The 15,686-nt window shown below is 35.7% G+C and overlaps 1 protein-coding gene across 2 annotated transcripts in view; it reads left to right on the top strand.

Annotated features, from left to right (window-relative positions):
- LOC149784833 (uncharacterized) overlaps nucleotides 1-15,686 on the top strand; it is a 95,237-nt gene that overhangs the window by 18,050 nt on the left and 61,501 nt on the right. For both annotated transcript variants that reach the window (XM_089978392.1, XM_089978391.1), the window contains 2 exons: nucleotides 4,087-4,124; nucleotides 13,905-14,011. In XM_089978392.1, coding sequence (XP_089834518.1) covers nucleotides 4,087-4,124; nucleotides 13,905-14,011 — 145 coding nt within the window. The remainder of the gene's footprint in view (nucleotides 1-4,086; nucleotides 4,125-13,904; nucleotides 14,012-15,686) is intronic.

The raw sequence follows: 15,686 nt of genomic DNA, 5'->3' as shown, positions 1-15,686 counted from the left end.
CATATGGACAGCATTTTTTTGCATACCAAGGCCCAGCAACGTGGAATGAATTGCTCACTGAACTTAGACACAAAGACACAGTGATCACATTCAAGAGGGCTCTCAAAACTCACTTATTTTGACTGCAAGAACAAACTTAAAGACCTAATAATGTTTCCTACCTGAAATATTCTCAGCATGTTTTTCATTTTTTAATGTTTTTCTAATTTCATGTTGTTAGCTTTTGTAATAATAATATCATGTTTCTTATCTTATAGGTGTTGTCTAATGTAAAGCACTTAGAGCTTCTAAAGATTAGGCGCAATACAAAGTCCTCATTATTATTATTATTATCATAGAATTGGTGGGGGGGGGGGCATCCAACAAGTGATGCATTTTTAAGACAAACAGGGAAAAGAAGCCTCTTGAAAGTGGTAATAGTCAACACAGGAAAAGTAAAAAGGAATATTCAGATTCTTGTGAATAAAAGCTGGGAGGGACACAATTATGTTTATTAGACATTACATGCCAGTTTGGGTATGACTTGTGACGGGAAATATGATTGCCTTCTTCATATAAAATGGAAAAAGAATTTCCAAGAATTATGTCAAGTTGAGAGACACTAGCAAGCCCTTGAGCTGCATAGGGTTTGGAACTAAAATTTGTTCAACTGGACCATAAAGTCTACTCGTACTTTGCAAACTTTTTAGTTGAACATAATGTTTATCGTCACTGCACATTCTGAATACTGAACTTCTAATTACGTTTTTCATCTTTACAATAGCAGTTTATGATATTTTGTTACATCTTACTGAAAACTGGTTAAACTTATGGGAAAAAATCAACTGCCTTACTGAGACGAACTCGTGAGGGTTGGCAGGTCTGTCAGCCATGTAAGTCTAATAGCAAAATAATCATTTCTACACTGTCCTAACACTAGTCCTACAGTGTAAGACATAGCACATGTTGGTTTTGTTCTAGTGCTATGTCTTACTATCCAAATAATGGCCTTGTATAGCGTCTTCCAATGTCAACAACATCGGAACGAGTAGTCAAAATTTCAGGAATATCTCACACATTTGGCAGCATATGTCAACACTCTTCCACTAATTTATGTATAATTAATACTGTGTTGTCTTTATCCTGGTGGAATGAAAATATGACACTAGCAAATGGACGCATTTTCATGTTCCGTTGACATACATTTGAATTTGTTGCAATGCGACGGTAGTTGAGGTATGCCGAAGTATGTTTAAGTAGGTTCATGTGGCGGATATGTTTCTTGAATGAAACAAAACGTTGCTTTGCAGTTCCAGTTGGCATCATATAGTTTTATTCGTTTCATTAAAGAATAATCTTTTAAGATAACCCGATTTCGGCATTCCCGGCTTTCAATGCTTTCCAGCCAACTGAAATGTAGGCCAACGAAACTTGAAAGCAGGTCAGTTTCTTTTGTGAGAATTTGAATTTACGAGAGAAAAGACATCAGGGTAAGTAAAGTCTGACAAAAACATAACTTTACTTTGTAGGAAAGCATCGTTTTTTGTTGCCAGTTGTGTGTGATGTTTCTGAAAATTTTACTTTCGTTATACTGTTAGTCCACAACAAAACATGCTACACAGTACCATTAATTAGGCAGTAAGACCCATCACCCTCCAGAACAAAAATATCGGGTGATGTGTTTAACATTGTAAGACTATTCCTAACACTAACCAATTAATTCTTAGTGCCAAGTGAGGCAGCTGCTTGTACCATTTTTTTTAAGTCTTTAGTATGTATCTGCCAGGGTTCAAAGCCATGACCTCCCACATCCGAGGTAAATGCTCTAACCACTTCGGCCACTAGAGTGGTTTTTAAAGGATATTTTTGAACTATACAGTAAAATAAATACAAACAAGATCTTTCCTTTTCATGCTTTAATAATTAATTATATTGAACCAGCAACATGTAATTCAAAAGTACAGATTATAAATTAGGTGTGATTATCATGCCTTTATTACATGGTGTGTTTGTTGGGTCATTGTTACTTGATTGCGAATGACATGTGATTATCATGCCTTTATTACATGGTGTGTTTGTTGGGTCATTGTTACTTACTGATTGTGAATGACATGTGATTATCATGCCTTTATTACATGGTGTGTTTGTTGGGTCATTGTTATTTACTGATTGTGAATGACATGTGATTATCATGCCTTTATTACATGGTGTGTTTGTTGGGTCATTGTTATTTACTGATTGTGAATGACATGTGATTATCATGCCTTTATTACATGGTGTGTTTGTTGGGTCATTGTTATTTACTGATTGTGAATGACATGTGATTATCATGCCTTTATTACATGGTGTGTTTGTTGGGTCATTGTTATTTACTGATTGTGAATGACATGTGATTATCATGCCTTTATTACATGGTGTGTTTGTTGGGTCATTGTTACTTCCTGATTGTGAATGACATGTGATTATCATGCCTTTATTACATGGTGTGTTTGTTGGGTCATTGTTACTTACTAATTGTGAATGACATGTGATTATCATCCTTTATTACATGGTGTGTTTGTTGGGTCATTGTTACTTACTAATTGTGAATGACATGTGATTATCATGCCTTTATTACATGGTGTGTTTGTTGGGTCATTGTTACTTACTGATTGTGAATGACATGTGATTTTGATTGCCATTGTTATCTAGCTTTAGAGTGTCAGTTGATAAAGACGTTACAGGCAGACCGTATAAATCAAATGCTATAACCAGTTAAACATAGTAACAAAGAACATCATAACAAAGTCTTTTGGAATATATATTAGTTTGAAGTGGCAAGGGAGTATAAACTTGATTTTACAATTTTACAACTAGGAGTCGAGGACTCCTACTTTGGTAAAAATATGAGTCCCACCAGCAAAAGATGCAGTCCCCTCCTATAAGCATATTGGGCATACCTGAAATGGCTAAATGTCCAGGTGAGAACAACCAGTAGTTGTCATTGAGTTTAATTTTCCAGATTCTTTACACCACTGACATATAGCTCTTGTTTGTCGATTAGAGTCTGCATTTTTTCAATCTAGGGTAAGGCCTTATTCCAAACACTAAGCCAGACATCATACACTTGGCTACAGACATCATACATTTGGCTAAAGTTTCATCTAAACCATCAATTCTAGCAACTTTAGCTATCTTCTGAATCTCATTACAAGATTTGTCAGTTTGCCCTTTAACCCCAAAATACTTATCCAAATTTGCAAATGTCATTTTGTCTAAGACTTGACATGATTTGGAGGTCATATGCACTCCTTATTCAGCTATACAAGGAAATTAACAAGTGAACAAAAGCTAAAGTTGTTCACTTGATGTACTCTTATAATGACTACATGTACATCTCTGGGTCTTCCTGCCTCAGAATTTAGTCATTGTAAATATCAACACATTTTCTCACCACTCAGCAGCTAGTCTAAGTCTTTGAACTCGCTACCCAGCTATTTGGTCATGTTCTTTAGATGTAGTTTTATAATGACAACATCTACAACTGGGGGTCTTTCAGCCACTGAGATCTGCCATTGTAAATATCAGCACAGCTAAAATGATCAATTGATCAACACATTTTCCCACTCAGCAGGTGGATGAAGCAGGACCGACAAGCCTTTGAATTTCCCACCCAGCTATTGCGTGCATGTGCAGAGGACTCCTGCCTAACTGATTTTCTGCATCCCAGATAAAAATAATTGTGTCCAAATATGTGTGATAGGACTGGTCATCATAGTGTCAGGATAATGTGACTGGCTGGGACACCATGCTATGTCTGTGGCTTGATGCCACAGCACTAGACATCACTGTAAACTGCTACACTGCAGACATCTTAGCAATATGACTGATTTTTTTTTTAAAGCTACATTAAAATCCAAATCCCACACACACATATGTATGTGTGCGTGTCTCTATATATATATATATATATATATATATATAGAGAGAGAGAGAGAGAGAGAGAGAGAGAGACACACACACCACTGAGTCATTCATATATCAATACTTAGTTCCTTCTGGTGCTTTTTTTTTGCTATCTAGATATGGAGAAAGATTAATTTCAGGACTCTATTGCTTCTTTTTCAGATCCACTGAAAATATTTCCAGAACTAGAAACAAAAAAGGTAATGAAAGCATAAAACAGTTTAAATAAACCTAAGGAGGTGAGAGAGAGAGGGAGATCAAAATATTATGAAATATTTTTTGCACAGGTGAGCTTATGGCATGAACTTGCATCTGGCATCATTCATAAGCTGTGTTTCAGAGTTCGGCCATCAAATATCGCCAGAGCCACAAAATCATTCAAATGCATCTGTGAAGTTGCTAAACAGAATTTGACCAGCATTTTAACCAACTTTGATGAAAGCATTTTATAGTGAAGGCCTTGCATATATGTACAGAATCAATCAGATATGGTCTTGCATATATGTACAAAATCAATCAGATATGTACAAAATCAATCAGATCTGGTCTTGCAGATATGTACCAAATCAATCAGATCTGGCCTTGCAAATGTGTACAAAATCAATCAGATCTGGTCTTGCAGACATGTACAAAATCAATCAGATCTGGTCTTGCAGACATGTACAAAATCAGTCATCTGGTATCAGAAACTACGTCTATGATGAGCAGTAGAAAATGATGAAATTGCTTCTTTTCAAAAACTGCTTATGCTTAACAGAACTTAATTTGACTGAACATATCCTGGCCTAAAAACATCTTACAAATGATTACAGTCCACCACGTTATTAAAAATGGAACAAAAAATTTGAAAGACTTATTTTCAAAAACTGCTGCTCAGAATTTGACCAAAAATGACTTGAACCATTCCAGCATGAAGGACTAAGAAATTTGCACAAATGAGTGTTGATCAAATATGGCCAGCAATACTGAAGATCGAAAATATTTAGCTCACTTTTCAGAAATTGCTGAACAGAATTTGACCAGAGTTTAAAGCATTGTGGTGTGAATGCCATTCATTTTTGTAAAATTGATGCTAATTTGCTTCCAGAGTTGGCTGTTTTTAAAAATGGAACATTATTTGTCACATACTCCAAGCATAGCCTTGATTCCCCTTTATGAATCTTATTCCAAGAAAGTATAAAAAAAAAAGTTTTAAAAGTTGTTTACTACAACTCTTACTGATGTCTGAATCAAGGTCAGGAACTAGGTCAGTATAAGCGAGTTCACGATAATATACAGCGTGCTGCCATATTTGTTGTGATGTCACGAGTCAAAGGTCAGAGGGACCTAAGCATTACACCCTCCTTCATCACGCCATTTAACACAAGTGAACGATGTCTTTTGACGTTGAGAATTTGTCTGTTGACGCTATAGAAACATGGAAAGTCGATAGCTTGAAGGTGTTTTTGAAGAAAAGAGGGCTATCGACAGTGGGGACAAAAAAGGAATTAGTTGCTCAAGTATTTATAGCAAGTGAACAGAAGCTACCCTTAGTACCAGCTCAGGAAGAAGTTGACAGAAAAACGAAAGTGGTCGAAAATGGTGTGATTTTTATGTGTACACCACAAAAAGTCACTACCAGGACAGAGTGCCATTTGATTCAGAGTTTTGGGAAGGTGTGAAGCCAAAGTTGGTGCATTTCTTCACAAAACATCTGGCACCCAGACTGCTGTGTAATGCCACTGTATGCAGTGAGAAAAAGACACCATCATGTTTACCAAAAACCAATGACGTATCCAAAAAAAAACATGGTCCACAACCTTAATACAAAGGCAACTCAAGTCTTGCGAACAATGAGAAAAGGAAAGAAATGCAGTAAAATAGTGCATAATAATGTAATATGCAGGCTGTGTGATTCAGTTTGCAAGGAACCTGAGGATATTGTGAATGATGATGACAACAGTATTTGTTGTGATTATTGTAAAACATGGTTCCATTGGAAGTGCCTGCATATCACCCACAGAAGCAAAGAAGTTGAACTTTATAAATGGTATTGTGAAAGATGCTTAGCCAAGACATAAATTTATGTTGCATATGAACTCCTTTGAACATGTGTATAATGTAAAGTGTTTATGCAAATTTTTTGTTATAGTCGGATTTTCTCATTACTGAAAGCAATTACTATGAACTTTGGTTTGTGAAATCCTTGTTTTAATCATGATAGATTCCACATAAAACAAAGAATGCATTAAGTTACACAGTTTATTTCAGTATATAAATTAACAACCATGCAAATTTATATTCTTAAAGATAGTTTACATGCAATGACTGGTTCATGTCTACCTACCAATATGTAAAAACATAGCCTGTTATATGGAATAACATACTTGTTAGATACTGATGTGAGACAATGCTAATCTCTGTATGTGATATGGGTCCTTTTGACCTTTAACCCGGAAACAGCTGTGAAATCCCTGCGCATGCAAAGTAACTTTCCGTGAACTTGCTTTTTAGATACAATGCTTCTATAAAGTTGTTTACGTCAAGAATAACAAATCAGTCGGAACTGAACTCTATATCAATTCTAGTAAATAAACTTACATTATAATAGCATGTAAAGGAATTAAACAAAATTTAAACTAACAAACAAACAATTAAATTAAATCAAAGATACATAACATCAGAATAAATGTGTAGAGAATTGTGTGTCCTTTTTGTTTTTCAGAGGGATTAGCTGTTAAAATTTCAAGGACCTAAAGATGCATATATTATTTCACTCTGATGATTATTTTCCCTTAATTTTTCCTGATTTATCTCTAAAACTGCTCTCTGCCTCTCATTTTTGTGATGCTGTCAAGATGAAATTTTGTACTGGCAGTGGCAGAAGACAAAAACAACCGGTATAAGGTTCATTTGTATTATGTTCTCTTAGTCTTCTTAAATGGATTGGGGGCTGAGTCAGTTTGTCATTTTTGCATGATATAAATCACATCATTGTTAGCATAAGAGAATATGTCAGATTTATCATATTGGTGGTGGTATATTTTGGCAGGAGATGGAAACTGACTCCTGGATTCGAAGTCCAGTATGTTGGTACTAAGTAGCCATCAGCTATGATGACGTCAGACAGTTATCTGCAAAGATGTTGATTTTAAGAGTGCGCTGGATCCCAAAAATTATTCCTAGAGTTTCATCAACTTAAAAATTTTAAATTCGGGGTGGGTTGTGATGATGATGATGATGATGTTTGAAATGCTGTTTCACTTTTTTTTATTAGTCATGTTAAAATGGATAGAAATAAGACATACCAGTCTACCAGTCACTTAAAATATATTTTTCTTGCAGGAAATTAGGCAGAAATATTGTGACATTACTTCATGGGCATTAATTTGTTTTTTTCTTTTTCTGACAAAGCATGTAATATCTATTTGCAAATATATTTATTAAAAATAGAAATCACAGCATCTGAAAGTACATTTAAAGTAATACAAGATTTAACTCATGTAAATCAAAAACAGCATGCATAAGAACAAAGAAATTTTAGCAAAACACAGCGATTACTGAATTAAGTACACATAATCATAATGAATAATGGTTTACTAAGGCTACAAATTGATGATTTCTGTACCATAATAAAAATCCCTATTATAAAATCTGTATTTATGGAATTTTTATTACTATGTATAAAGGGATTGAACCATGACAGATAATAAGCCACTTCGAAAATTTGTGATTTCACTATGTCAGACAAAAAAACAAAAAAGATAATTGATTATTAAGAATGAATACAATTAAAAATATGCAGTGGATTATTTGTCATATAAATTACCTCTGTTCTCAACCCCCCAAAAAATTGCTTCTAGCATCTACTAACCTCTTGCCAGAAAATAATATGCTTCTGCAGGGGATGGGGGGATTGTTTTTCAATTAAAACACATCAAATGGTCGATCAGAATTTTTGTTGGTTGGTTGAATTTGAAAATGTCTTCCCCCTCAAGGGTTTATGCTTTTTCTCACTGGAATAGACCTGAGTAGAATATGACCAAATTTGAAGAACTAAAATCTGTCTTGGTAAAAAGACATCAAATGTTTTATGTAAATTGTTTTGATCTGTTGTCAAATCTGTCCAGATTGAGTGAAGATCTGACAGCAACTGCTTAGGAGTCATGTTCTGGTGACCTGTGTTATTACCATAATCGCAAATTTTATCAGCCAAGCTAAAGAACATCAGTGTGTGCCTATCAATTTGATTCACTTTCAATTTCTGAAAGCTGCATTTTTATTGGCTAGCTCCAAGGTCACCAGAACATGACCCCTAAGTGGTCACTGTCAGATCTTCACCCAGGACAGTGGAGATCAGATTTTAGTCAGATTGGATTGCTAGAAAAGTTTATTTTAAAAAATATTAAAATGGCTTCTCAAGAACTGCTACAAAATTTGACTAAATTTTACAGAAAACATCATGGCATGAAAGTCTTTCAAGTTTCCACAAATGGTGCAAATCCACCATCGAACATGACAATTCTTGTAATTTCTTCTCAGATTGATATTTTATATTGTTATCATACTTCAGACTACCATTATATTTGGCAAGAAGAGGTCATGGAAAAATACAAAATCAATTTTTATTTTAAGGATCATTAAAGATTTTGGGCTAAAAAAAATTCTGTTGCATTGGTTTTAAAATTGACCATACCTCATTCTTCCTGATCACATTTTAGCAACTGGTCCATTGATATTGGACACACGCGAGTGATTACTGGCATAGCTTTTTCATGGATCTAATTGTTGCCAACAATGGGATGTAATTCATATTAACTAAAGCATTATATGATTATTTATAAAATACCATAGATTATGCTTTCAACTGAATCCCTCAAATCATATGTTTATAATTGTATTTGACAGAGTTTCTCAAATAAATATGGTTTAAACTAAACTAAAATCATATGTAGATGGACTAATCATAGATCATCAATGATCCATTTTTAGTTTCGCATTTCAGTTTAAAGCAAATTATAATGTCACACATCGCCTATATTTATTCTGAACCAGCTGTAGTTTCGGTATCTCTCTTTGATTATACTGGTAGTTGATAAATTGGTCTTTGGTTTCCAACAACAATCAAAGCCAATTGCCGCATTTGTTTAAACCCTGATATTGGCTTTGACTACCGATACTATTTACCGTATTGCCGGTACCCATTGTTGTTTTTGCCATTAATCTGCATCAATTACACTCCCTTTTTTAATATCAAGTGGATTAAGAGCCAAAGGAAATTATGCCCACTCCCATCTCTGGATGTAAATAATGAATTTAGCCATGGACATTGTTTTCATTGCTATAGTACTGGCACATTTTAATGAGTTAGGTATGTTTTGATCAATCTGTTCAGTCATAATCATTCGTATAAATATCCCCGTACAAATCATGCAACTTATCTCACAAAATCTCCCGTCAAATCTTGCAAGTCTTACACAGTGGCTTTTAAGCTGGAAATTGTAAAGTTAGTGGAAGAGAAAGGTGGGAATATGGCTGCTCACAGGAAATGTGAAGTAAGTGAAAAATATGTTCAGGATTGGCGTAAAGCTAAGGTTGCATTATGCGCTATAAAAAAACAAAGAAAGCAAATCGTGGCTGCAAAGCAAGATGGATTAATTTGGAGGATAAATTAGAAGAATATGTCTTGACACAATGCGCCGCGTGTCTTGAAATGAACTCTGTTGATCTCAGACTCAAGGCAGATGGAATTGCAACTGAATTAGGAATTGAAAGTTTCAGTGAAAGTGCTTCATGGTGTTTTAGGTTCATGCAAAGATAGGGACTTAGTATAAGACAATGCACTACCATGGCACAGAAACTACCAGTAGACGTTATGGAAAAATTGAACAATTTCCGTGAGTACATCCAAGACAAAATTAAGACTGACAATTTGGAAATGACTAACGTGATAAACATGGATGAAATGCCATTAACATCCGACATTCCAATGAACAGAACAGTTGAGCTTAATGGATCTAACAGTGTTGCTATTAGGACAACGGGTCATAACAAGTCAAGCTTCACTGTAGTTCTCATGTTCTGCCGATGGCAGAAAGTTGCCACAAATGCTGATTTTTAAAAGAAAAACAATGCCAAAGGAGAAATTCCCCAGTGGAGTAATGATTGAAGTAAATCCAAAGGGATGGATGGACAATAACATGATGGGGAAGCGGTTAGATAGATGTTTTGCACATTGAGTTGGTGGATGTTTCGTCACTAAGAAGTGTCATTATGGATTTGATGTGTCCCACATCAGTGCCGAGACAGAGGTGAAGGTTGAAACCAAGAAGACATCATTAGGCATCATCCCAGGTGGTATGATAAAGTTATTACAACCATTAGACATTTCCATTAATCGCTGTTTCAAAGCTGAGCTTCGGAAGTTGTGGGAACATTGAATGATGGCAGGTGAGCACAGCTTCACAAACATGAGACTTATGCAGTGTGTTACATATTCCCTGGTTGCACCTTGGGTTAAGGATGCATGGGACAGGATTCCTGAATTGGCTGTTGTGGATAGCTTTGCTAAAGCAGAAATTGTCATTGGTATAGAAAAGCCAGATGAGGATGATGAGATGGAGACAGACGATAATGAGAACACTTCTAATGATCTGAGCCCTGATTTAGCTGCTTAAAGTGATTTTCAAATATTGGAGATGATTAAGTGAACTCTTAATCATTATTTTCTTATTAGAATGTGGAACAGTTCTACTACAGGTAATAAAGTGAATTACAACATCGATGTGCTTTCAGTTATAATTGAGATGTTAAATAATATGTATGTTAAAACTGTTCATTTGTGTAAATTTGATACTGCATTTCACAGCTATGTTAAAGTATAATAAAAAGTATTTATTTTTTGTTTGTAACTTTTCTGTTTTCTGTACATCTCTGATTTCCCTATGGATAGCCTCATTTCCCTATTGTTAGCCTCACGGAGTTTATCTCATCTGTTGAATCTTGCACTCAAGACTGGTTTCAGTTGGAATAATCAGGTTAAAGCTTTAGACCTTTAATTATTAACATGTACATAGCATGTGGCTCTTGTTGCAATGGATATCATAATGAAAACAAGCATGGACTGTTTATTTAGCTGTGTTAGTTGATAATGGAATATAGTAGTGCCTTGTACAGGAGTAAAATCACAAGCATGTTAGCATTGGTGATGCAATTCATGATTGCTGGTAATATGGGATATCATACAGTGATACCATTAATATTGATGAAACCGGAAGTTTCTAGTGTAAAATATGAAGCCAAGTTATTGACCTGGTCTCGTCTTATACTCCGAATCGACTTACAGGCTGGCAAATACAGTACAAATCATAAATTGATCATCTGGATGTACCTAGCCTTGACAAAGATATTACAGTCTGTTATAAAGTGGGCAGGAAGGTGTTTAGTGCCTTGTCTAAGTTGATGGGGAACGCCATGTGGACTATCTCCCTGCTTGACCTGGCATTTGGTAATCTCTTGCCTAGTGGATAAGCCTGGATGTTATCATGCCTGTGAATTACTAGGTCATATTGCCAGTGTAGTTAATAGGACTGCCCACCACACAATGGTTAACATCCTGATGGCCTTCTGTAACCTTACATCTCTGTCATACATTTTACCTTGTGCTCCCTTCTCTTCAGTTTTCTGCATCTGTTTGGGTGTCCGATTAAGGAAGTGAGAAAGCAGGTGGCATGATAGTTGCTTCTGTTTTTCATGGAAGCCTCAATCTCTGCATGAGGGAGCATACAAGGGAAGAGGTGATTGATGACAGTGTAATTTTCAACAATGGCAACCAGTCCATGGCCACTCTGTCTCTGCATGAGGGAGCATACCAGGGAAGAGGTGATTGATGACAGTGTAATTCTCAACAATGGCAACCTGTCCATGGCCACTCTGTCTCTGCATGAGGGAGCATACCAGGGAAGAGGTGATTGATGACAGTGTAATTCTCAACAATGGCAACCAGTCCATGGCCACTCTGTCTCTGCATGAGGGAGCATACAAAGGAAGAGGTGATTGATGACAGTGTAATTCTCAACAATGGCAACCTGTCCATGGCCACTCTGTCTCTGCATGAGGGAGCATACCAGGGAAGAGGTGATTGATGACAGTGTAATTCTCAACAATGGCAACCTGTCCATGGCCACTCTATCTCTGCATGAGGGAGCATACCAGGGAAGAGGTGATTGATGACAGTGTAATTCTCAACAATGGCAACCTGTCCATTGCCACTCTGTCTCTGCATGAGGGAGCATGCCAGGGAAGAGGTGATTGATGACAGTGTAATTCTCAACAATGGCAACCTGTCCATGGCCAGGCAAGTTATAGGCAGCTACATGTCCCTTCTGGAGGTAGGTGGGTGGGAGTAAACAAAAAACAAGGTTTCTACTCCTCTCCAAGTCTTCCACCCTCTGTTGATGACTTGCAGTCCCTTCTGCCACCTGGCAATTCTCCTGTGGATTTGCTCAATCTATTTTAGACAAAACAATGGAGCTTTTTCTTATTAATTGGGCAGAGTAGATAGTATAAGAACAAAACCATAACCTGGGTTTCTAATCTCAGACCGTTCTGGTTAAGAAATCCAACAGCAAATTGAGGCCAGAGATAGACGTAATCAGAATCTTATACCATGGGATAGTATATCTTTGCTCAAGGTTGATCATTCCACATGGACAGTGGTGAACCTGGATGACATACTGCAAAAATATTTGGTTTTGGTTGACTACATGAATAGGCTTCTTTCTCTAGTTCACAACTTGATGTGGATAATCACTATGGCAAAGTCAGGCCATGTCCCTTCTCAACAATTTGCCCATTTTGGTATGGAATAATTAATGCATGTCAGCTTGATCCCTCTTCATCCCAAATCATTCTTATGGTGTCTAGTTGGTCCTGAATGAAAATGATGCTGATTTGACAGAACCAACATGGAAGCCATCTTCTTCTTGTGGGCTTAGCACCATTTTTCAGCACAGGATAGGTTTTACATGGCAGCCAATAGAACTGGTGGAGGAAGAACCCAATAAAAACAGGGAAAGAACCACTGACCCACAAGAAGCTACTGATAAGCTTTCTCACATACCCACATTGGCGGAGACTGAGACTCAAACCCACACAGACAGGAATGAGATGGCAGTAATTGGTAATGGCAAGTGCTTTAGACCACTTGGCTACCCAAGGCTCTGAAGTCATTGTGAAAGTCTTATTGCAACACCTCTAGAATTTATGGTCATATTGACAGTGTTTTCATGGAAAGACATGTGATATCAGTCCTCAGTGAAAATTGTGCCTGTCAGATGTCCTGTGTGGTAGTCACATCAAACATTTTGAATGTCTTGGCACTGATTGTCCTGAATATCCATTGTCTAGTTTGTCTTAATATGGTACATGGTCACCAGAATGGTTAGTTTGAAAACTTTAACATTGTTGAATATTGGAGATGGTTTCATCATGGCAGTTATAAAGCAGAAATGGTATTCAGTTTGTTTCCTGGAAATTCTTTTCAGACAGTAGAATGGTAGTCCCTTTAGTGGAGTTAGAATGACCGTCTTTCTATTAAGTGTACAAATGCAAATATTATTACAGTATGAGGAAAACTGATTATCTTAGTGATTCAGAACAAACATAAGGTTTTGTTTGAAAAATGCTTCACACTTCTAGATGATTACTATCATGTAATGCACTAGAATTCTTTGTAAATTTTAATTTATAGAGTTGTGGTACAGTGTAGGTATAGTACATGCAAGGAGACAAGTTTTATGTATTGTTTACATTGTCCTATTGTTTGCTTCATTTTAAGGAAAAGAAAGTTGACTGAAAATTTTCAGTTTTAAACAATTTGTCATTTAGTTATGTTCTACTATCACCCTGTATCAGTTGCATCATGATAAATTATTGTAGGAGAAATATTGTGATTTATTTATGCATTAGTATTAAATGACATTATTATTACTATTATTCAGGAACAAGTTATGTAGAGGAGGAGTCGGACATTTCAGATCCAGACCCCGCCGAACAGTTTTCCGATGATTCATTTGATGATCCAGACTTTGCCCCATCTGGATTAAAGGTATCTTTGACTATTAGACAGAACTGTTTATTACTTGATTTCACAATATGCCAGTATTCTGTCCATGATCTATTTAGATTTGTAAAATGGTATTTCCAGGCATATGTGATTATCAAAGAAGCCTAGATGTAAACTGTTGACAAGAAAACAAAGCAATAGGATCTGTGGTCACTATGGTCAGTAGATGAAATGATAAATGGTTGACCCTTTATTAAAGGAGGACATTTTTAAATTGATAATCATTCTCTGTGTGTAATTATGTGTAGATTCATTAGTTTATGTGCATGGAGAGTGGGGGGGATGGAGTGAGGGATAGATAAGTATAGAATGAGAGCACCTAATAACTGGTATTTAGTACTTTTACAGTAGGCAGCCAGCCAAATAAATTTATATTGGGTGGGCTTATAGCAGACCTGCCAGTCTGCATGATTTTTCTATGAATTTCATGACTCTTGATAGTGATTCATGGATTCATGCCGCATGCAAAACATCACGAATTCTGGTTCTCAATTGGCTTAAATTATGAATAAAATAACTTTTATCTTGTTATGTGCTAGTCATTATGTTAGTAGAACTATATCCAATTGATACAGTTTGCCCTGTAGCAAGTATTTAAAAGTATTTAACGTCAGTCAGGGTATTGTCAGTCAATGTGTATTATTGGACAAACTAATAAAAATTAGTAAAACTACTTAACGCAAAGTAGTAACCTATAAATATTATATCATATGTAACATCCAACCTCATCCCGGCCATTATTTTGAAATATGATGATACTCTGATTAAAAAAGGTGAAAATTTATTTTGTACTTTTGCAGCACTTCTGGTATTCAAATAGTTATTTCCAAAACCATATTATTGCATTCCCAGAGAGAAAAAATATGCCTGACACAGCTTAGGAATCCGACATGGTATAGGCCAATTCTTGTTCTGTTTGATTGAATGTTTACTCTGAAGCCTGCCTCAAACCAATGGGGTATTATCGGACATTTTAAATACATGTAGCAGGTTATGAAGTTCAACTAGTTGGTTAATATTTCAGATAAATTAAGCTTGTAAAGTAAATAAAACCACTTCAACTGGTATTGTAGATGATTTAGTTGGTATTTCCAGCAAAACTGCACTGATAACATTTGTAATTATTTAATTAATTAATTAAGAATCAAATATGTCAATACATGAAACCTCACCACTGAAAATAAAATAAAATCTTTTCAACAACTTGTTTGCTATTACTATTATTTAAATATTTCATTTTAAAACATTTCAGCTGTCTCATCACATTTCATCAAGACTGTTTACATAGCAATGCAGCACATGTTATTAAGACATGACGAAATGTTTATAACAATCCCTAGCTTGAAGCTTAAAAGATTTAACTTCTTTAATTGCATTATGGTTAGTGGAAAACAAAATAATACTCATCTTTCTGGCAGTTTTGACATCAGCAATAACTGTGTGAATCTTTTTGTTGCAGAGTTCATTTAAACATTTTTTAAACCCCATTATGCATTTTTTATACCGACAGTAACAATCATGATAAATATAACCCAACATTTTAATAGTTACATAATCTTTTTTTATTTATTTCTTGTGCTTGATTAAATTACATATGTTAGGGTTTAAACCTTTTTTTTAAATACAATGAAATGTCCAAGAATACCCGAAGGTGTCC

This window comes from Sinohyriopsis cumingii, chromosome 13 (assembly GCF_028554795.1).
Source record: "Sinohyriopsis cumingii isolate HCF-2022 chromosome 13, ASM2855479v2, whole genome shotgun sequence".
Lineage (NCBI taxonomy): Eukaryota > Metazoa > Mollusca > Bivalvia > Unionida > Unionidae > Sinohyriopsis > Sinohyriopsis cumingii.
Note: the sequence above shows the minus strand (reverse complement) of the source record. Positions and strands in the feature narration are given on the sequence as shown.